The 24402-nt window shown below is 42.4% G+C and overlaps 1 protein-coding gene across 1 annotated transcript in view; it reads left to right on the top strand.

The window, feature by feature from the left end:
- The first annotated feature begins 8795 nt into the window (after positions 1 to 8795).
- LOC144819821 (carboxypeptidase A2-like) overlaps positions 8796 to 24402 on the top strand; it is a 46235-nt gene continuing 30628 nt past the window's right edge. Inside the window, exons 1-2 of the mRNA XM_078677550.1 lie at positions 8796 to 8914; positions 22647 to 22728. Of these exons, the coding sequence (XP_078533676.1) occupies positions 8850 to 8914; positions 22647 to 22728 (147 nt within the window). The 5' untranslated portion in view covers positions 8796 to 8849. The remainder of the gene's footprint in view (positions 8915 to 22646; positions 22729 to 24402) is intronic.

Below are 24402 nucleotides of genomic sequence, written 5' to 3'. Positions count from 1 at the left end.
TACGAACCTTGACGTGATCCGCTGCAGTGAAAGAACCAGAGCACCATCCAGGAGAGCACTTCTTCTAGCCCCAGATCAGCAGGCGCCGCGTGGAGCCAGCCGTCAGGTGCGCCGTGCGTCCCGGGTCTCTCCCAACTGAGCAAGCCGCTGCGCAGCACACTTCTTGCGCCCAGGGCAATGTAGGGGCTCCGCCGTCCACAATGGGGATCTCGTAGGGCCCACAGCCTTCAAAGTTCACTAGACGCCAAATGGCGCCTGTCGTGTCCCGGGCGCCGCCATCTTAGGTTCAGGCAGCTGGGGGTAAACCGATGGTGTTGGACGGCCCCCGCCCGCCTGCATGCGACATCTCCTCACCGGGATCGTGAACGGGAGCAGCAGGCTATCTTCCGGTCGCATCAGCAGGGTTCCAGCGTCCCCGGTGCAGTCGCCAGCTTCGGTGGGTTTTCCTAGCGCCTGGCGCCAGTCTCGCCAGTCGCGGACGCCATCTTGCCGCCTGTAGGCACAAGGAGCAGGGAGAGAGTTATGAACTCCGTTATTTGGCTCCACGCCTCCACCACCCCAGGGAGCAGTGTTCAAACAGGGCACCGATCTTTCATGGGCAGTTAGTGGCGCCGGGTTCCAGGATTGCTGGCCAGGATCGATGGTTATGGAGGGTGGCCGCGGAGGAGCTCCGGAGCTCGCCTCTGCCTACATCAGCGCCTAAGCCACGCCCCCCCTTGCACCCGAGTTCTTATACCATATTTTTCAAAGATTGGGCGCAGCCAAAGTTTACGCAGATCTAAAATGTCTATACAGTCCAACAGAATGTGCACTAAATCCCCTTTTGTGCCCAGCCTACCTTTGCAACACCCATTTCGATCCAGCATTTTAGTTTTAATTTATTTATTTATTAGCCATGGATTAATTCCAATGCGCAACCTTAGGATCTCTTGTCTAAACCACGGGTTTGGTAGGGTGTCCAGATAAGGGAACCAGTTTTCCTTTGCCCATGCGTTCATCATGAACTCTACTGAAATTTTCTTGCCGAGGTATTCCCTAACAGATCTTCTAGTAGCTTTTTGTCCATTACATTTTAGCTCTTTTTTTGTACACTCTACCTTTAGCGTCACTCGGCATATGTCCACTTTTATGTTCTCGCAGGCCTAAACCATTTTCTTCCTACACGTTTTTGCCCAGTTTAAATTACTTAATTGTATCTCTTTCCGACACCATTGTGAGACTTTTTGTCCTTTTTCATTATCAAGGCGTTTCCAAAATCTAATCACTGCTACCTGTGATTGTACCCCCCAAGCAGTTGTTCCTAATTCTGATCTTATTGCTTGTACCATTGCTGATGGGGGCAAAGATAAAAGGTTTTTCAGGCATTTTCCTTCCTCTAAGTCCCAGACTCCCTTACCACTCAAATAAAGGATTTCTGCTCCATAGAGTACTTGTGGTGGAATCATTGCACTGAAGGCCTTTAGTAATGGTCGATGAGACATATCCCCATAATCACGATTAAACATTTTTAAACCAGCGATTGAAGTTTGTGCCTTCGCTTTTTGGGCTTTTAGGTGAGTATGCCAATTTAGTGTTTTATCGAACCACACCCCTAGGTAGCGGTATTCATTAACGGATTCTAATTTAAGATCACCTAAAAACCAATTAAACTTAGACGCTTTTTTCCCAAAGCATAGAATTTTTGTCTTGTCTAGGTTTACCGTTAAAAATTTCTTTACACAATATTCATTAAAAGAATTCAGCTTCCTTTGAAGGCCTATTTCCGTTTGGTCAACTATTACAAGGTCGTCCGCGTATAAAAGACACGGCACCTTTTTACCATTCATTCTTGGGCTCGCACTACCCTCTACTTCCAGGCAATCTGGTAATTCCGATAAAAATATGGAAAATAGCTGGGGGGCCAATACACAGGCTTGTCTCAGACCGTTTTCAATGGGTATTTTAGGCGTTAATGACCCCTCGGTGTCCCTAATTACTTGAGCCCAATTGCCTAGGAGTAATTCTTTTATTATAATCAACAGGTCTTTTGGGATATTTTTGCTAATTAGTGTTTCCCAGAGGCAGTCCCGGTCCACTGAATCAAAGGCGGCTCGGAAGTCAACGAAGCAGCAGCAGAGCTTTCCGTTCTCTTCCGTTGACTTCCTTGCCATTGCCCATAATGAGAAACAGTGGTCTATTGTGGAGTGGCCCTCTCTAAATCCTCCCTGTTCAATGGGTACAATTGAGTACTCGTCAACCCAGGCATTTAGTCTATTTAAAACAAGTTTTGAAAAAACCTTTTCCCCTATGTCCAAAAGGTTTATCAATCTGTAATTTTGAGGTTCACCCATACTGCCTTTTTTGTGAATTGTTCTGATTATTGCTCCCCTCCAATTTAATGGCATTTTACCTTCTGTTAAAATTACTTGAAACAGTTGCGAAAGGAATCTTGCCCACAACTTTGTTTGTACCTTTAATATTATCGCTGGGAGGTTATCCGGCCCTGCGGCCCGGGTTAGGTTCAACTTTTTAATCATTGCTTCTACTCGCTCTTCGGTAAAATCTACTTTAAATTCTTCTGAGACTTCCTGCCAACCTTGAGGTACTGTGTCTCCTGGGGGTATTTGGGCCCCGTACAGTTCCCTTAGGTATTTATCCCAGGCTGTCTCGCTTACGACACATTTAATTTCTCCCGCTCGGGGGCCAATGCTGATTTTATCAGTTTCCAGAATTGTCTCAAGTTCTTAGCCTCGATTGACTCTAACAGCTCGCCCCAGCATTTCTCTTTATAAGCCCTTTTTGCGTCGGAGACCATCTTTTTTAACTCCGCTTTCAGTTTAGTGATATAATTTTGTCTCTCTTGTTTGAACTCTTTCCTTTGCCTTCTGGCTTCTGTCCTTATCTATCTTTTTTTAATTTGACAATCCATTGAAAACCATTTCAATCGACTGGCCCGGTTTATTGTACCTTTTCTTTTATCCTTTTTTAATTCTATCATAAGGCAGTGTACTACTAGGGCTATCTTCTCCTCGTACCTTTCCAAGTTTTTCCTCTCTAGAGTTACCAGTTCAACCTTTAGTTGTAGTGACTTTAATTTTTCCTGGTACTCCTCTGTTAGTCTTGTTGTCGCCCATTTTGGGTAATCAAAATCTTGTGGGATCACCTTTTCTCAGGGTTCCGGTCTTCCCCCTTTTATTGACAATTGAAGCGGATTATGGTCACTACACTCACTTTGAAGTACCTTAAATTCCCGCACTAAGTGGAAGTTCCAGGCTAACATAAAGACATAGTCGATTGGAGAATGTTGTGAGCCTTTTTTAAAGGTCTTCTTTGCCGGGCAGTCTGTTTAAACCTGCCATTTAAGCAAAAAAGGCCCTTTTCCCCTAAATAGTTTACCAAATCCGAATCCTGTTTCGAGGGGACACTTACTGGGAAGTTGGCAAAATTAATTCCATAGGCATCCAACAATTCCGTATACCAGTGGTCCGCCTTCATTGGTTGCAGTTTGTGGTTAAAATCCCCCATAATTAACAGTACATCTGAGGCATACATTTCTAATATAGCGTCTATATCCTGTCTGAAATTCCCCATCTCGGTTGCATATTCTCCCACATTGTCCCACTGCATGTAAACATTTATAAACAGTTATCATTTCACATGTCTTATCCAAGGTCAGAAGATTTACCCTGCAAGCCAGTAACCATTTACATTTCACTTTTAACAGTACAACATCGCTTACTATTTTTGTCAAAATGAGTGTCATCGTTCCCCCCAATGGGCGGCCAAATCTTTGCCTCTTGGCTAATCGATTTAATTGATGGTAGCCCTCGAAGCTAGGGGTTTCGCCGCATGCCCAGGTCTCTTGTAGGCAGGCAATTTCTACTTTATTTACTTGGTTCTTTATATGTTCTTGTTTTATCGCATTGCCTAACCCATTTATATTCCACGATAAGAGACCTAGGTAATGCGTCACCCCCCCCTCCTATTCTATCTCACTTAGAACACCAGTTTCACCCATTCCATCCAAATATCTCTCCGAGGGGTCACCTAGATAGCTACATTGGCTCCAGCTACCCCATGAATCCTCTTTTACAGTATTATTTATCACTATATTCAGGCGGCTACCCTCCTCTTTGTTATCCTTTTATAGCCTCACCTGTCTCCTCCCCAGACCTGCATGGCACTTTAGGAAATTCCTTCCAGGTTGTAGTTCGTCCCTTAAATCTTTTTCTGTGATCACCCTTATTCCCCCTTGGTGTATCTCACTGGCTGCTTTCATAATTGCCATTTTTATCAGGTCCGAGTATAGCAGTACTTTTGTTATTTCCCTACCATTTGTACTTTCTAAAAAGCCCACCTGTTTCAAATCTTTTGAGCAAATCCCACTCAGGCTTGTACATTTGGAGAAGACTGCCAGAACTTGAGCCCTATTAAAAGGATTCATTTTCCTCAGTTTCTTACCCCTTTGGCTTGCTTGCGCCGGTTCCAAGTAGACCCATTTATTAGTCCCCCCCTCACCGCCTTTCTCAGGGGGAACTGGGTTTAGCTGTTTGATCTCTTCCTTCCCTTGGGACCCTGCTACTAGCACGTGAGGCTGTGGTGTTGCCTCCGGGTTACTATGCCTCTGAGGGTTCTGAGTTTGGCTTTTTAACGGTGGGATTATTCTCTGGTTTATGGGTTTGCATTTTGGTACTATCTCTTTTGGGTCCTTGCTACTCTTACTCTTCCTTTGTAAATTTGGCGCTATTCTTTTGTCCACTATTGCTGGGGGTCCAGAGGGTACATAGGACCGGGCCGAGGCGTTTAGCATACCCTCAACTTTTTGTTTCTTCCTATATTCCTTTGTAACTATTTGCGGGACCTGCTTTTTGCTTGCCCTGCCTTTAGTACGGACCATTACATGTTCGCATCTCCTTTTTACCAGCATTGGGCGCCTAGATATATACACATTATCTGGTGTCTCTGCCTGTTCACACCTTATACTTAGATCAGTTGTTTATGGGCACCCTATTGGTCTTGGCAAGAGAGGCATTTGCCCCTTTATTCCTGCCTGCTCCCCTTCGATCTTTTTTAGAAACATCTTTTGGGCATTTAATACACCATTGTTTAACATTGATACTTCCAAAATTCCCTGAAGGGTTTTCTGTATCATCAAAAATAAGTTCAGAATAGACGATGTGGGTGCTGCTGACAGGTCCGAGTCCTGTGGGCTATTCCTCTCTGGGATTACTTGGCTCCCTGTCCTTCCTGAGTCCTGTTGGTTTGAGTTGTTTTTCCCCTTGCTACATTGTAATACATGATTTGGTGGAGCCTCCCATACAAAACTAGAATCAAGGCTTTCCCTTCTTGATTGCCCTTCATTCCCCGAGGTTTGCAGGGAGAAAAGTTTTGGGGAAGATGAGAGCCATTATTAAATTTTGGCTCTGGAGGGAGAGATTTATTAACAAGGGGTCCACTGTCTCTTCTTCCAAATCTTCTTCTGGGACTCCCCTCTTGCTTTTCTCCACCTGGTCCACCTCTTCCGTTTCTATATTTATTATGTTCTCAGGCTGGTGCTCCTCTCCAATTTCCAAGTTTATTACAGGTACATTTGTTACTTTATAATGTTTGCCTACAAAGTCCTTAATGGGGTTAGAGGTTGTAGTGATCTTTTTTATGGTAGATATTGAAGAGCACCCCTTTTTGGCTTGCGGGGCCTGTTTGATTACTCTTTTAACTTTCCTCTTCTTGCGTCGCCCCTTAGTATTATCCTCGTGGGAGACCTGGCTTTCCTGGCTCTCTTCCCATGACTTTGATCTCGCCAGTATCTCACTCGTCTCGGGTCTGGCTCCGGACTGGCGTGATACGGCAAGGCAAGGCTAGGCGTGGCTCCGCTACTGGCGTGGCTACAACAGAGGTCCAGGGCAGTTGATAAAAATACACAACTGACACTTGAGTCACTAGCCATTCAGCACTTGAGGAAGATCACACCCTGGTGGTCTCAAACCAATGACAACATTAAGAGATTCATGCACACCATCAAGAAAGTGGTATTGATAACTGGTCAACAGGAGATAGACCGTGAGCTGATCCTCTATCACTTCCAGCAGGAATACAGATGCATGCAACTTTTCCACCCACCTTCTACTGTGCTGATGATGGTAGAAAAAGAGGGAAATAAAAAGGAAAGACAGGCATCAAAATAAAATAGAGAAGAGGACAAGAAATGAGCATAAAGGAAATAATCACAATAATAAACCTTGACATTGTTGCATAGCTCAAATAAACATTTCAAATCGTTTGAAACAAAGAAGTAATCTTAGTTTCTTGATTTAAGTAATTTTACATTGATTGAATTCATCACAAGTCAAAGATACGTGAGCATAGTGTTAAAGAAGTATAAAACAGGATGTATCAGAATTCCCATTTAAATGGTCACCCTCAATTTGTGGTTACAGGAACACTTTTATGATTAAATAATCACACACTACAAACTTCAAAAGTTGAAACATACAAAGGAATTCATAGCTTTTATTTATATTGACCATCTATTTATGTAGCCAAAGTCAATTAAATAACTTGATAGTTGCAGTCCGAGCCAACCTTCAAGGGACTCAGAAAAACTGAACTCCACTCAGTAGCCACCCGTAACAAAAAATATGAACCCCTCAGCATTTGAATGCAAACCCTGGTCAAAACCACCACTCACGTTTTCACTGTTTCAGCCTTACTCGTGGGCATCTGTAAAGGGTGCAATGGTATCAGCTACCTGAGGTGATGCCAGGACCACTTACAGTTTCTTGAGTCGGAGGAGAACGCCTAATTGGAAGCGAGGGAGAGATGAGGTTGGCCACAAGCCAGAATTATGAACTGCCGACCTAGTCTCCACCCCCTTCCAAGATGCCCCATCACTCTTGTGCCAGGGAATACACATATATGTCTTGAGCCCTGCCCCTGCTGTTTCCTGACAACCAAGAGACTATTTCATTAGAACTTGAATATTGTGCACAGAGTGATGGTGGGTCAGTCACTCTAGACCAGGTGGCTTATCCTCCACCCTTTTTGGTCGATATGCCTCCAACACCTTGGCAGAACTATTGGTGGACTAGGAGTAGTCTTACAGGGAAGATTCTCATCACAAAAGGCGACATCACATTAGAGGTTCAGGTAGGGAAATTGCTATAGGGATTTGTAGTGCATTCTCCATTAAATCAGAACTATGGGCCTAACTCAGAGTTTGCCAGATGGGTTACTCAGTCACAAAGGTAGCGGATGCCCTGTCTGCCTTATTGCAAGTGCATTATATTTTGTGTAACCTTTAATAAGGTGGCCGGGATATCCTTCACGTTTGTGACAGAGTAATGTGCCTGGCAAACCCTAAATTAGGTCATATGTGTCTTATTCATACTGTGTACCTCATTAAGAGATGATGGAACCAAGACTCTAATTGGCTTAACACTGCTGGAAAGTAGAGCCACTCAAAGGTGCAATTTGCATGGGGTAGTCCTGGTGTTTGAGTATCTGTAACAATACCCCCCCAGGAAGAACCACCATACTGCTTACCAAAATACACCCCTTAGACTAATCCCGATTACTGCCGCTCTTGAAATCTTGGCGGAGGGTAGTGGGTGGAGGGAAGATCTTCTGGTGCACCATCAATTGTAAAGATGTTATTTTTTAGAGATGTTTTACAGAAACGGAGTAGTGAACAATTGCCCGTTAACGCAATGCCCGCATGTAGCAGAATATAAAATTATCTGTAAATGGAATATAAAACAACACCATGTTTACCTTTAGCTACAGCTTTCTGCCTCACCACCTCAGGCAACACAGGCTATTCAATGCTATGAGTGGAGTCCAGGGGTGCTCGGTTCTGCTGCCTTAAAATGGGGCTCTTATGCAAAAAGGCTCTTCAGTGGCTCCGCTGGCTCAACACACCTTACATTCCCTTCTCTTCCAGGATCAAAGGCTTGAGTCATGACCTTAGCAGTAAGTTATTTTGGGTCTAAGATTTATGGCATCAGCTCATAACCTAGCCACGATATTGTGAATGGAATATTTGTGCAGAGCAAACATTTTGACCTTGATATTGTGACATAAAACCACCTAAGTAGGTAAGAAGTGCTGTAGGGGAGGTTTGTAGAATCAACTTATAGTACTTTCCTTAAGCAGACCCTGTCCTTTATAAGCATCTTCATAGGTAGGTAGGGCAGACATTAGCAGAATTTAGCAATTACTACCTTGATTGCCAAAATATTGTGCTGGACCCACTGGTGGAGGTTATTGGTCCTCAATCCACTCTAGTCTGTGTCGAGGTCTAATCTTCAGCAACTTTCTTGCTTCTCTAAAATCAGGATTGGTGGTCAAGCTTTTTCAGTGAGAACTGCAGCCTTGTGCAACTCCATGCCGGTCCACCTTCGGAAGACAGAGACTTAACAAGCATTTCGGAAAGCGCTGAAGACCTGGCTATTTGCCTGTCTCTAATATGCAGCCCTTCTCTCTCCCTTCTCTGCTGGATCCACATTAGCGCCAGGACACCTCGATTGGAGGTAGCCGTGCGCTTTACAAATGCCCCTGAATTGAATTGTCTGTGGTTGCTCAAATTTTCACCAAGTTACTTTACGGCTGCTTGTCGCAGTGTGTCTGATCTTGCATCCCAAGGGGAGAGGCTTGGGGGGATGTTTCATCAGCTAAAGTGGAAAGAGTCTGGAGGTCGGTCACAGTCTGTAATCTGCAGATAGCCTTGAAGTGCTCTTTGCACAAAAGCGTGTGGGAACGGACCAACTGGAGAGCCAGGCGCAGCTGCCTTCCGAAGGCAAAGTTCCTGCGCACCTCCCTATAAGTACAGGTTGGCAGAGCGACAGGGTCTGTTTCACCTGAATCCTGCCACCATGAAGGCCTTGCTGTTTTGGGCAGCCGTCCTTGGGGCTGTCTTCTGCGAGGAGACTTTTGTTGGGTGAGAAGTAACAAAATGCCTCTCCGATAAAAAAAAAAATATATTTTGCTAATTTTTTGTTTTTGTTTCTGACATCAAAGTCCACAGGGGCTTAGAGATGTAAAACATTGTAGCTAGTGAGATGTTGAAGGAACAGACATGTCGAGTTATTTTCTGGAGACAAGCCTGTTGGTTTGTTTGGGGACTTCTTCAGAGTGAGCTGCCGCTGACTTGGAGTAGGCACCAGAAACTGTGACCTTCCTTTGATGAAATGAAGAAACAATGCATTTTAAGAAGGGTCTGAGTGTTTAAGTAAATGTCGGTTTTTGTGCTGCTGCACCAGGTTCTGTCCTGAATACTTTTGGACGCCTCTACAAATACCTTTATGTGTGATGGTGAGCGGTCTGAAGGAAGCTCGTGGTTGGTCTGGTATATTCATAAGAAGGCGACTAGCCGAAAAAGTGAGCAATTAATCAGATTAATGTCAGCTCTTGAGAAGTAACCTCTTACACATACAGTGAAATACATTTTCTATGCTTAATAATCCTATGAAACCACCAGTTGTAATTCTTTAGTTTTAGAACAGTCAGATCAAGTTTACACGTGTTTGATTCTACATTGGTAGTAACATCGGCACAGCCTCATGCTGATGCTAAGCGTGTCTGCAAGTTTAATGCAGACAGGAAGTAACGTCAGAAGGTGGAAATGGGCTGTCAGAAAGATAAAGATTTTCCCTGGTAGGCCAGTAGCTTGGAAAGGCTGGTGAATATCACTGAAACAAAAATCCAAGCTCCTATTGTAATCTGTAAATTTCCAAATGCACAATCTTTAAACTCATCAAAGAAACTCTGCCACTCTAAAAAAGCATAACATAATGCATGCAAAGCGTACACAATATCTCCGTGTCCAGCTGGAGTGGAAATCCCTCATGGACAGGAGCCAATCAGTGTTCAGCCCTAATCATGGACTGAATTACTCCTGTGCAGGGCAGGGAAGAGCTCATGCCATCAATTGGAAGCTGTATCTTGATAATTTCAGATCTTTCTGCGTCTTTCAATATGCAAGAATGTGATTTACATCTCAAATTGCATGCAGGATAAACTGGAAACTCAGGGGCATATTATCAAGAACAGGCGATAAAATTATCGCCGCTTTATCGGCAGGAAACTGCCGCTAAAGCGGCGATAATGGGCTTGATAATATGTCCTTGTGAATTCCCATTGCAGCCCAGGTTCTGGTGTTAACCTGGGCTGCTATGGGAATTCACAGGGGCGTATTATCAAGCCCATTATCGCCGCTTTAGCGGCAGTTTCCTGCCGATAAAGCGGCGATAATGTTATCGCCTGTTCTTGATAATATGCCCCTCAGTTCATCCTTAATTCTTAGGTTAAAACACTCCTAAAGCCCAATGCACGAGACTGGGTGACCGATATCTAACATTAACAATATAAACTAAATGCATTTTCAATACAATACAATCTCCAGTGTCAATAATGGATCCAAGCCCTGTTTTTATACCTGAGTCAGCTAGCTGATATCTTCTGGCATCATCCAGATCCCAGAGGCTAAGGAATATACTCTGCTAGAATAGCAGTAGGCATAAGAAACTATAATGTTACAGATAAAAAAAATCCATATCCTAAGTACAGAACAGAAGTGGGAAGGTCTGCTAAGGTGCAGGGTGTTATATGCAATGCTTGTCAGATTGACACATTTAGAGTAAAAAAAAGGCTAATAATCAATGGAACCAAAAATGTAGACACAATCATCGATCACCTGTGCCCTCTATGACATAACTTTAATGTCTGCACCATTAGATGAGGCCCTCACTCTGATGACACCTGACTTGAGCCACTTCCAATCAGCTTTCTTCTTAACCTCCAAGTTAACTCAGTAAATAAGCAAGTTAGCCAACATTACGATTGGGAAGAAACTTGCCAACATTTTCTCCATATTCTACGAAACTACCTTAATTAGGATTATTGCAGTTCCCAGAGTTATAGATTAAGAAAATGCATCACACTGAAGTCTTCCCAAAATGGTATACCTGCATTTGCAACAGTTAAAGTGGCTCCTCTGATTTTCCACATCCCTAGTCAGATCATACCAAGATACTTCAAACTTCATGAGGTTCTTGTGTTCCAAAAAGAGATACGTCTGATTCCACATACATTTTGCCACATAACAAGAATGAATGACGTTACAACGCAAACAATTACAACGCATGACTTTACAACTCGATTTTTACATTGCGACTACAATTACAACTCATGATTTTACAACGCATGCGGTTACAATGCATTTTTAGAAACTACCATTACAACGCATACCATTACAACGCATAATACTTTTGGGGCAACTCTGGGGTAAGTGTTGGATAGTGCATGCGTTGTAATGGAATGGGTTGTACTGGCATGCGTTGTAGTGACATGCGTTGTAATGGCGTGCGTTGTAGTGGCATGTGATGTAAAGGCAGTTCCGTTGTAACAGCTACGTTGTGAAGGATAGTGTGTTGTAATGACGGCGTTGTAATGGTTGTTGCCCTATAACAAAGGAGACCTTGAAAAAACTGAAATAGAAGTTACTCCGTCTTACACTAAAGCACCCTACATGGAACCCCCTGGGTTTCTGAACTTACCCGCACCACAACCACAAAAGGTTCAGTAAAGTGTAAACATCTGTTAGCATGGCTTTGTTAGCACAAAGCTGTGAACCTGGGTATTTCTTGGCCTGCAATTATTAAATCTTGCTCAGCCAATTCTATGGTGTTATTTGGGGTCGTTGAATGTTAAGAGCTTTCTGGCTTGATGTTTTATGGTGCACAATACTCCTGGCTAAAATGCCTTCAATAATATCTTCTTGTTTATTCCAAGATATATGGGCAAAACTTCTGTTAGGTTTTTGAACTCTTCATCTCCTTAGTGCTCATACTAAAGGTTTGGTGATTTTAGTGTGCAACCCCTGTGGAGAGCAGATGGGATGATCTAGGGGGAACTGGATCATGAACTCTGAGTGTCTACTCCTAAGGTCCAGAAAGGGATTGTTGTGCACCAACAAACATTAATCAAGTAAACAAAATTTAACATAGTGCCAGGACAGGAAAAAACAATGAAAAGTTTACATGCGCCTTCTAATCACTGTAAAGACATATACAGTAACTATGAAGTCTGGCCTGTTGTTTTTCATCATATAGTGTCAGTCAGTCAGCAACTGGGCCAGAAACTATGCCTGCCCCTTTAAGAGTCCACTGTTTTGCTAAAAATATCTGGTCCAGTGTAGTACTTTCTTTTGGTTAATTACTAACTGCTACCTCATTGGGTAAATATCCAGTTCATAGTCTACACTACATCTGTGTAATGTCTCACACACCTAGTCACAGACCCATGCCGCCACTCACACATTTACTGACCTGTACAGCCACTCAAACGCACACTCTCAAAGGTTACCGGTTACAATTAGTAAATAAAAAATGTTTTAAACCTTTGAAATTCACTGAAAAAAACAAAGGTTACAGGGATGTTATAGTTAGGAAACAGAATAAAAAAACCTTAGAAATTCACTAGAAAAACCAAAAGATACAGGGACGTTATAGTTAGGCTCAGATTTCACTCGTACAAAACCATAGAAATTCAGCAGTGATAGTTACTTGAGCTAACTATAATTTACGCCCCCACAATATAATTTACGCCCCCCTCAATGCACTGCTTATGACCTCACATATTACATCACTCATGACATGGTCAGTAACATCACTCATGACATCTCAAATTACATTACTGATGACATCACTGATGACATCACCAGTGAGTAGAAGTGTTTTGTAAATGTTTGTGAGACTTAACGATATATATCTCACATAACTATAACTTGCAAATTTCTATGGTTCTGTATGAGTGAAATCTGAGCCTAACTATAACGTCCCTGTAACCTTTGGATTCTTCAGTGAATATAGGTATATATAGTTAGGACCTAGTTTCCATAGGAAATCCGCAACATTCTATTGGGACTAACTTTGGCGCCCGTTGAGGAATTTGCGTGTAATTTTCCAAAATTTAGGCCAGCTCCGCTCCGCTCCTTCCTTGGAAGTTTCGGGGGGATTCGTCATGCGGGGGCCGAGAAAATAGGGGGGTCCCAAAACGTGTTGTCCCCATGTTAATTTCCATAGGACGTTCAGACACGGCTACAGCCCGAACCGCCGAATGGAATTACACTAAACTTTACAAAATTGTAGGGACTGGTACGCAGAAGTGCCTTTTCTATATTTGGTGAAAATTGCTCCAGTGGTTGTCACGAAAATTAACTTCAAAAACACATATATATCTATATGCGCGCTTCGAGCGCTTACCGGTACGCGTACCGGGTAGCGCACCCGGCGCGCCACGGAAGTGCGCGAGCGGAAAGGTGATTGCCTCTCGGTTGTCTGTCAACATTCGAAACAGTCCGGAGAGTCCGCCATTTTGTGTCTCTGTAGAACCGAGACACAAGGGGTGAAAAATAAAAGGGGAAAACGTTGAAAGGGGGAAGGGTAGAGACCCCCTGACCCCCTAGGTTTTCATAGGGGGGCCTTTTTTTTGGGGAAAATTCACGGAGTAAGCTCAGGGTGCGCGTACATGGGCGTTTACAGGTACGCGTACCCTGAGCGTACCACAGGGGAAAACAGTGAAAAAGGGGGTCCCAAAACGTGTTTTTCAACATGCAATTTTCCATAGGACATCTAGCCCTTCTCAGGGGGTCCCAGAAGAACCCCAAGGGCGATTTTTAAAAAAAAGAAATTTTTTTTTTGCCCTGGGGGTGATTCTGGGACCCCCTGAGAAGAGCTAGGGGGTCAGGGGATCTCTACCCTGCCCCATTTTCACGTTTTCCACTCTTGTTTTGGGCTCTCTTGTGCCTCAGTTCTCCTGAGAAACAAGATGGTGGCCAACACTTCTTGGTTTGGACAGTTTGGAATGTTGACAGACGACTGCCAGCCAATCAGGAGTGCGCGCAGACCTTTCCGAGCATTGGCTGCATTGATTGGCTGTGAACAGTCCAAACCGGGAAGTTTGGGCAGCCATCTTGTGCTCGGTAGACGGAGGCACAAAAGAAGCAGAAAAACAAACGTGTAGAATGCAAAAAGGGGGCAGGGTAGAAACACCCTCACCCCTACGGCTGCTCAGGTGGTCCCACAAGGATATTAACATATTTAAACGTTATCCACTAATAGAATTAGCATTTAGAAAACCTTTGAAATGTATTGAAAAAAACCATAGGTTTCACGCCTGATATAGTTTGGAATTAGCATTTAAAAAACCTTGCAAATTCACTGAAAAAACCATAGGTTTCAGGCCTTATATAGTTAGGAATTAGCATTTAAAAACCTTGCAAATTCACTGAAAAAAACATAGGTTTCAGGCCTTATATAGTTAGGAATTAGCATTTAAAAAACCTTGCAAATTCACTGAAAAAAACATAGGTTTCAGGCCTTATATAGTTAGGAATTAGCATATAAAAAAACCTTGCAAATTCACTGAAAAAACCATAGGTTTCAGGCCTTATATAGTTAGGAATTAGCATTTAAAAAAAACCATTGAAATTGTTCCTATATAGTTAGTTGTACTAACTATATTTCACGCACCCGCAATCCACTGCTGATGATGTCACATATTACATCATTCATGACATGGTCAGTGACATCACTGATGACATCTCAAATGACATCAATGATGACATCACTGATGACATCATCCACGTGACAATCACATACACCATTTCATACACTAGTAAAATCTTTCATCACTCTTTGTAAAATACAGAGTATCATATTTGAATCCATTGACACAGCAATACAAGTATTTAAAAACCCACTCATTGATTCCTAGATGTATACACACATCTAATCACTGACCTGTAGATTCACTCATACATGCTGTCAATGAACAATAGAACACTATCAAAATACTTATACACCTATACCGACATTACAAACCAGCACACAACCTATTCACATATGAAGTTATCCTACTCACTTATGCAAACAATGGATCATACTTACATACTTACTTAGCTACACATTTATACAAACACCACTTCATCTATTCATTTAGATAGTAAGTCATATTTAGTATATTATAAAATCATTATTACAAGTATACAGTTATCCATACAGTCACTCACACAATCATTGAGTCCTATGTATACTTATTTATATACAACAACTGACACATACACTGCTTTTTATTTTTCAAGTTTGTTGGAACATGTACCATTGAGAAATATATTTGCTCATCACCACACCCATAAAGATATTCATTCACCCAAACAACTGTTAGAACATGTAGTTGTAACTTCATATATCTACTGAATCAACTATTCACACATCTTTGGGCAGTTACACACCCTCTACCGAACCACACACACATTCACTCTCCCATACAAATACTCAGTTAACTAATCAATAACTAACATAGACGTTCACATAGCTAGTAACCAACTGGAGAACCACTTTACACAACAACTGACAAAGTGATACAGATATTCACACAGTTTAGTCACTATCCACTATATTTAGTTAGACACTATAAGTTGTTAAAGTCCTCCATCCAAATATATATTTTTATATATCCACTCACACTTCAATGCAAATTACTATATATATAATGCATATTTAAATATCGAAGCAAACCACATTCACTGGATGATGTCATCAGTGATGTCATCATTGATGTCATTTGAGATGTCATCAGTGATGTCACTGACCATGTCATGAATGATGTAATATGTGACATCATCAGCAGTGGATTGCGGGTGCGCGAAATATAGTTAGTACAACTAACTATATAGGAGCAATTTCAATGGTTTTTAAAAATGCTAATTCCTAACTATATAAGGCCTGAAACCTATGGTTTTTTCAGTGAATTTGCAAGGTTTTTTATATGCTAATTCCTAACTATATAAGGCCTGAAACCTATGTTTTATTCAGTGAATATATATATACATACATACAGACGCATGGACAGACAGACATCAGCTCTGCCTCATAAGTGTTTTGCTGGTGGATTAAGGAACCACCGCCACTAGTATGTTTTGTGATGAGGATGCTTTCCAGGTCTCTGGATCAGGAAAGGCCATGCTGGAATGCACGGCAGCCCCCTCATGGGGACTGATAAGGAAAACTATTGGCTGCCAGTGTTGATGGTGCACTCACTCAGATTGCACAACGAAAATGATATTTCTTTCTAGGTACTCATCTAGGTATCGCATAATATTTCCAAGCTTGTAGTGAGCAGATGATTTAATGTCACGTAGACCTCACTCTTCCAGGTGCGGACTCCATTTAACAGCTCACTGAGTTAGACACGTTTTAGTCTTGGTATTCCTAAGCTGAAGCAAATGGAACTAAAGATATGATAACATTAGTTTGTAAAAGGAAATTCCAGGATTGTGATTGTGTTTTCAAATAATCAAGGCCCCCTAGGACAACTTCAGCGAACAGACGCCGGACACCATCCCCCTCCTATCAACTGACAACGAGCCAAACATCACAACTTGGCATCCGGCCACCGTTAAACAGACCACCGTGACCATGGAGAACACCCATTCAGGAGCCCCATGGACCCCTGCCCACTGCACACCTACCACAGGGTCTCCACCGCCATTGCCCCGGAACTAGGATGGACCATCAACGCCTCCTTCAAATCCGGCAACTTCCCAGATGACTTAAAGCGGGCAGTGGTTAAACCCCTCCTCAAGAAACCCACAGCCGACCCGATGGACCTGAAAAACTACTGGCCCATCTCGCTCCTCCCCTTCACGGCCAAGGTCACCGAAAGACTCATAAAAGCTCCGCTGACCGTATACATCGACGAAAACTCCATTCTAAACTCCTCACTGTTCGGATACCGCAGCAACCACATCACCGAGACTGTCCTCCTCGGGGCCACTGATGAAATCCATATGCTACTCGACCTGGGCCACACTTCGGCCCTCATCCTACTTCAACACCACCTCACACCGCACTCTCGCAACCAGACTTCACGACGCTGGGTTACGAGGAACCACCCTCAACTGGGTCTAATCCTTTCTTCTGGCAGAACCCAGAGGATCAGACTCCCTCCCTTTCTCTCAGAGCCCACAGAGATCATCTGGGGAGTACCCCAGGGATCATCGTTCAGCCCCACGCTATTCAACATCTACATGGCCCCCCTCGCCACCATCGTCAGACAGCATGGGCTCAGCATAGTATCATATGCCGATATCCAGCTCATCCTTTCCCTCATGAAGAACCCCGAAAACACCAGACTCTGCTTCTAGGAAGGAATGAAGGACGTCGCAGCCTGGATGAAAAGTAGCTGCCTGAAGCTCAACTCGGACAAGACTGAAGTCCTCATCCTCAGATCCTCCACCTCCACCTGGGACAGCACCTGGTGGCCCTCCGCCCTCGGGAGCCCACCTACCACAACAGACCACGCGCGGAACCTCGGCATCATCCTCAACTCCTCCCTCACAGACCCGCCAGATCAACTCCATCGCCTCCATCAGTTTCAACTGCCTCCGCATCCTCCGCAAGACCTTCAAATGGATACCTCTCGAATGCCGAAAGACCGTCACCCATGCATTCATAACCAGCAGACTGGACTACGGCAAAGCCCTCTACGCCGGTATCAACATAACTCTCCTACACAAGCTCCAAACCATCCAGAACTCCGCAGCTAGACTCATCCTCGGGATACCACGGCACGAACACATGGCCCAACACCTATGAGTTCTTCACCGGCTGCCTATCGAGAAGAGAGTAACCTTCAAACTACTCAGCCACGCCTACAAATCCCTCCACAACATCAGACCCAAATACCTCAACTAGAGAGTCTCCTTCCAAGTACCCAAAAGGAACCTCCGCTTCGCCGACCTTGCCCTGGCAGAGACCCCCGGCATTCGCTGAAACAGAGCAGACAGAAGAGCCTTCTCCTACATCGCAGCCAAGGCCTTGAATGAGCTCCCAGTCAACATCAGACGCTACCCTACCCTGGACACCTTCGGGAAGAACCTCAAGACCTGGCTTTTCGACTGAACCAGAGCTGCACTCCCCTCCCTCCCTCCCCCTCCACCCATCGCTTTGAGACCCTCACGGGTGAGTTTATAAACCCCTGATTTAAATATATCCAATCTCTGCTCCATACACACAGCCATTTTTAAACCACTCTTCCCCTATCTGCACGTCAGTTTCCATTTTGGGGTTTGGAGAAAGAAAGTGATATAGAGCCATGCCTATAGTTTTTATAGCTGTCAATCCATCTTTTGGGGGAAATATAAACAGTTATTGCAACTCTGTGATTAAATAACTTTTCAGGCAAAAAAGGGGGGACCAATAAGTGTGATGATTTCTTAAAGTCATTAATATTACAAGTGGCACTTTTTGTCAATCAACAAGGCAGATAAAACGGTTAGTGTTTATTGAGAACATGAAAGCCTCTACATACTAACATAACACATCACATGTAGCCATGCCAATATTTATGAATGTCCAATATTTGAGAAAAAAATGAGCGAAATGTGCACTTACCCACTGTGTAGCTTTAACTGAAGCAATAATAACCCGTGGATTGACCTCTGCTTATATTGACGCTACCACCATGTAATTGTTTCTTTGTCTTCTCAGCACAGTGTCCTGTTTGCAACGTGCCTGTTTGTCCTTCGTTGACTCTTCTGGAGTCTGCTCTGTAGTGGTCCTTATGTAGCAGGATATAGCCTGCGTTTCTCCTTCATATGTCAGATTTAAAAAGGCCTTACTTAGGACACTCCACACCACATACATTCCTGGAAGGGTTTGAGATGAAGACTTTTCATGCTTGACCATGCTAAGGAGGTAGTATGATATATTTGAAGAGCTTTACAGATGTGCACAGATAAATCAAACAAATATAGGCACGGAGTTTAGAGCAGTGGGTAAGTCTAAAACACTGAGCATTATGAGAAATCATTATTTAAGGCACCCTGGAAATGTGAGTATTGGTTCTGTATTTTATCTTGTGACTTCATCTACAAGAACGATGCTATGGTTATGTTATGGCACACATATACCATTGTTTTGTTGGTGTCCACCAAAGTTGCTTGAATGCATGGGTCTATGGTCCTGGGTGACAACTGGTATACATGCAAACATAACTGTACACAGGTGAGGCAATTTGGAGGTTTAGAGATTTTAGTGTTCTAAACTACCAAAGGCATGCCTTAAAAATAACAGGAAGGTGATCCCTCATGCTCCTCATAGATGTCACAATATTATTCTAGAGTTGTATGAGAGACCTAACAAATATGCCTAACAAATAGAAGCACAAATACCTTGTTCCAACTTCAGTACTTTTATGGATTCTATGGGAGGCCTATTTACGTGTTCTTAAGGTAGTCCACCAATGCGCCGGCAATGTTTATTTCACCTTTACTAGTTGTGTCATTTACTTGCTATCGGAAAGTAAGGATTCCTGTAGGAAATAGAATTATTATTTGGGGTGAGTGACTGCTGAATTCAAGGAATAATCACAACATTTGTCAGGGTCAACCCATCAAATCACTAAATTCACCTGAGTGCAACCCCTTGGTAGCTATGACACAGAGCTTAACTTACAACGTTTAAAGTGGTTATGCAGTACTGAAACAGTAATAAAGTAAAAATGCCTAACAATTAAAATCCCAAACTGAATTAGAAAACTAGAGTAAGATTTAATAAACAAAATATGGAAAACAAAAGGAATGCTTGGTGGTGCCACATTTATGACTCACACCAGGTATTAAGTGGGGATGACTCCTTGGCACTCCTTAACCAATGGAGTCAAAGTTCACCGGAGCCAACCATACCCATTTTTTCAAAAGTTCCTGTTTGCCTTACTGCAAAGAGTACTATAATGCCATGTGCTGGTCATTTTCAAGATGGTGAAAGTCTTCAGCCACAATGATTTTGGACTCTGAGGGCTGGGTGTATAGTGTCATAGCAATATCACCAGTGTTGTCACAAATCCAACTCTAAAATCCAGTTTGAGGCAAACACTGTACCCATCACAAACTCAGTGACAGGTGTCTGGTAAGGCAAAAGCAAGATCCTTAAGCAACAAGACAGTGAATCTACAAGATCTTTCTCGTCATCCAGTTCACTTTCTTGCAAGTGGCACACCATACCTGTCAAGCAGGATTTGACAGTGTGGTGTCAGAGGATATCCAGAGCCCCTAGACTGAATATTCTGTGGAGTTCAGAGGCGTCCTCTCTGCCCACGAACTTCAGCCTATTGTTTGCTCCAATGAGGCATTTTACACATCTTTCACATCTATTCAAGGCTGAGCACAGGCTGAGAGAAGCTGGCGAGCTGATGCAAATTAGGCTCCAGGAACGTAAGGCAGCGAAAAGGTAAACATTGTCAAAGTTACTTCCTCTTAATACTTATTACAAATCCCACTTCACCATTGAATTGGATTTTAAAAACTATCAAAATAGTAATTTAATTACTTTTCCAGCTGGTCATCATACAACAACTAGGCCTGCCACAGTGACAGTAGCTTTTGGACCTTGTCACTGTAGGGAGGTCTTTGGATGTTAAAAAGGATTATTTAATAGGCTACACTGCCGGTTTTAAATTGAAGCAGAAAGGCCACACAGGCTATGCCTGTAGCCAGATTTGCTCTGCCTGCAGTGGATGGCACAATAGGTGCTGTAGTCCACATATGACATGTAACTTCCAGGCCGTGGGTGCACTTTCTACAACATACACTAGGGACTTTCAGGCACTTGAACTCCAAAGTAATGAGGCGGAACAGTTTAAGGTTTACAAGGAGACACAGTGGGCTAGAGACTCAGGATTTAGGAATGCAACAAATAACACGTATTAGAAGATCGGAACATTGAGATCTCCATTGAAGACAATGAATTAGCGTGTGGCTTATAATGGCTGGTATAAGCCAGGAGCTCCAACATTCCAATGCTTGTCTTCATGTTTTTCCTTATTTATTTTACGACATTCTAGCCTTGGAATGTTCTATTAGACTTTTAGCCCTTCTGTCCCAGGCTATACCACTTGTTAAATGCCTTCTCCCTCGTTATAGGCCCTCGCCTGCGGCTCAGGCCTTTAACTTGGGTTCAGGTCCTTCAACAACCAGTATAGTCCTCCACAGTGGGCTGTACGACTATGATAAATAAATATCCAGCCAGTGCTTTTTCTTTTTTAAATGACAAGTACTTTACTACATACAGAAAATGTAGATTTTTATCAGCCCAGATGTCAGAAAATCTGGATTATATTAAAGATACAGCGGCTAATATTATTGCAGTCTCTTTTAATGCCACCACACAGCAACTCCTTTAAGAACAAGAACATAGAATCAAGACAATTCCAACACTATAAAACAGTAGAACTTCCAATCCTCATCCTTTTTTTTGCAATCTGCATTTACCAACTAATAAATCAGTCTATTTAATAAAAACAATAAGTCCATAGTAAAATCTTCAAACTCGTTTAAGTCCATAAAATCCTTCTGATAATCATAGTGATTCTTCAACAAAAACAACACCTTTGAAGCTACTCATCTTCTTTACTGCTGTGCTCGAGCTGTGACATAAAGAACACTATTAAATCTGGGCTGGGACCCAGAGAGGGATAATATTAGCCTCCGTGTCTTTAATAAAATCCAGATTGTTTTACCACCAGGGTTGATGAAAATCTACTAAAGACTGGAGGATAACATTATTGCAAGTTCAAAGCTTCCTGAATAAACAAGAAGCTTAAGTTTCCACAGGCTTAAAATAACATTTCATGTAAAACTGCATCATTCCAATCAGCACACCGTAAAATGTCTTGTAATGCACCCCAAGCATAGAAGCTTTTAAAGCAGATGCACCTCTCACAGAATGAGCCCCAAACACGCTTACATCCTCACCAGAATTCTTCTCCACTTCTTTCACACAGCGCGCACAGGTGGGAGAAGTTACTGCTTTATTAGGATTTTTAAAAGAAATAAGCAACTGTTTCTCAGAACCCTCTCTCAAAAGAGACCTCCTCTTCTTTAAGTACAAATTACACAGGATGTCCTGCGAGTTTCTGTAGGATGTTACTAGGGGATTGAATAACCCCTTCAGATGCGGGGGATGGTGTATCCATACTGGGATTCTTGGACTGGTTTACCACAAAGAACACTGTATACAGTTATAGTTGATAAGAGGAACTTGATTGGGGGTTGGATTTTTCATGAAATCCTGTAATTGGGATTATGTTGCCGCTCTCCCTGTGAATTATCCTTTGTGATTAATGGTGAGGGCTGGTTTGACTAATGAAAGTCAACAGAGATCCCCATAACTCTAGCTGTAAAATGTGGAACATTATCCCGATATAAATATATTAGTGTCTTTGCTTTTCCAACAAAATACATTTCTCACTGAACTGCAGTGTCATTGCCTTTTTATCTGGTGGAGGTGTCTACTGTGTTAACAGTGTTACATCCTGTACTTCATAATCCATCTCAACCAATGCTAGGGTATTTTATTAAGTGCTACAGCCATTCTTCTGTGGGCCAAATTTTGGGGAGAAAGCTAAAGGAATATTCCTGCATTTCCCTTGATCGTTGAATGTACGTTCTACATTGCTCTGGGTAGCTGCTATGGGCCAAGGGAAGAGAAAGTATATAGGCTAGCACAGCATGCCATACACAGTTCACATGTATACAAGTTCTCCTGGAAGCTTTATCAAATCATGTGTCCGACAAGTGTTGTGTCAACATCTCTTTTGTGTGTTGTCAGTGACCAAGTCCTGAGGATCCAAGCCAGCAACGATGAGCAGATTCAGCAACTGCTGTCCTTAGAATCGCTGACGTCCCTCCAGGTATGTTCTGTGCCTTTCCTTGGCAATAGCAACACATCCCTGTATCCAAATGACCAGTCTGGTACAAAACTACAAATGCATGGAATTTGCAGAGCAGAGTAGGGCACTGGTCTAGAGCTGCTGCCAGTCGCTAAGAAGAGACTATACTGAGTAAAAAGGGCACACGAAAGATGTGACAGTGTTTGTGGACACATACAACATACACAGCCTGATTGTGGTTTGTGGAGGCCGAGGTGATTATATATATATATATGTATATATATATATATATATATATATATATATATATATATATATATATATATATGTATATATATGTATATATATATATATATATATATATATATATATATATATGTGTGTGAAAGGGCTCCCACAGCAAGTACGTCTCACAGGAACCACAAAAAGACTCGCACACCAGGGTCCGTGTAGAAATTTGCGTTTATTGGCGACGCGTTTCGACCAACCGGTCTTCTTCGATAGCCAGCCACAAACAAACACAATCACCATTTTATAAAAAAGTGCTCAAGAATAGTGGTGGAAACTGAGGAAGGACCACAAAAATACCAATGACTACAATTCATGAAACTACAAATGGGGTAGAGGACAGACTCAGCGGTACACGGTTTCACATTTTAAACATTACTGGAATCAAATATTTTTAAATGAATCAATAATTAAATTAAATACATGAACATAATTCACGTGCATTTCATATTATCATATTTCTGTTTATACTGGTCATATTAATTTTTCATTTGATCCAAGGTAACAAAATTAAATGATAACAGTGATGATAATGATAAAGCTAATAATAATAATAGTGAAGGCCAAGTGGCCTATGATTCCAGAATCCTCATAGGGTCCATATGTTAGTACCACATCATGTCCATCCTGCCCTAGTTTACACCTTAAATTTAATGGTCAAAGGTAAAGTGAAAGGTGGGTTTCGAATCTCGGCCATGTGGCCAATCAATCCATCTATTGGTTACCAATAGCTCAATTGTAGTCTAATGAGAAAATACGTGCCTGACGGGGGGTCCTACACAGTTTAAATAACGGACTGCTCCTGCATTGAGAAGAGCCCTTCCGGAAAAATAGTCAATATTAAAAGAAATTAAGGGTGACAAGGTGCCAAAATCCCTCTTTCAGCACCGTGAGTTATACAAAACGTGAACCCTGTACTGACTGTAGTTCGCCTAGCCAGGCATAAAACAACAGTCAATTTTAGTGTGATTGTGCAAATAAAATTGTGGAGTAAGGACGTGCCTGTGAGGGAGTCAGGAAGAATTTATTATCTTATTGATGATAGTGATGGGATGCTCTCAAGTGTGAGCTCGCCCATGTGCTGGCCCAAAGTGGTCCTGAGGTTGACGTTAAGTCTAAGCTTGGATGTTAAGCTTCGAACTATAAACCCATCAACAGAGAGAGCCCTCTCTGGGCGGGATTGTGAGAAGGATTTTGCAAACACAAAAGCTGAGGGAGGCGAGTCAGGGAAGCAGTGGAAAAGGGTGGTGGGGATATATATATATATATATATATATATATATATATATATATATATATATATATATATATAGATAGATAGATAGATAGATAGATAGATAGATAGATAGATAGATAGATAGATAGATAGATAGATAGATAGATAGATAGATAGATAGATAGATAGAT

This window comes from Lissotriton helveticus, chromosome 1_1, assembly GCF_964261635.1.
Source record: "Lissotriton helveticus chromosome 1_1, aLisHel1.1, whole genome shotgun sequence".
NCBI classification, from domain to species: domain Eukaryota; kingdom Metazoa; phylum Chordata; class Amphibia; order Caudata; family Salamandridae; genus Lissotriton; species Lissotriton helveticus.
This window is presented reverse-complemented; position numbering and strand designations above follow the sequence as displayed.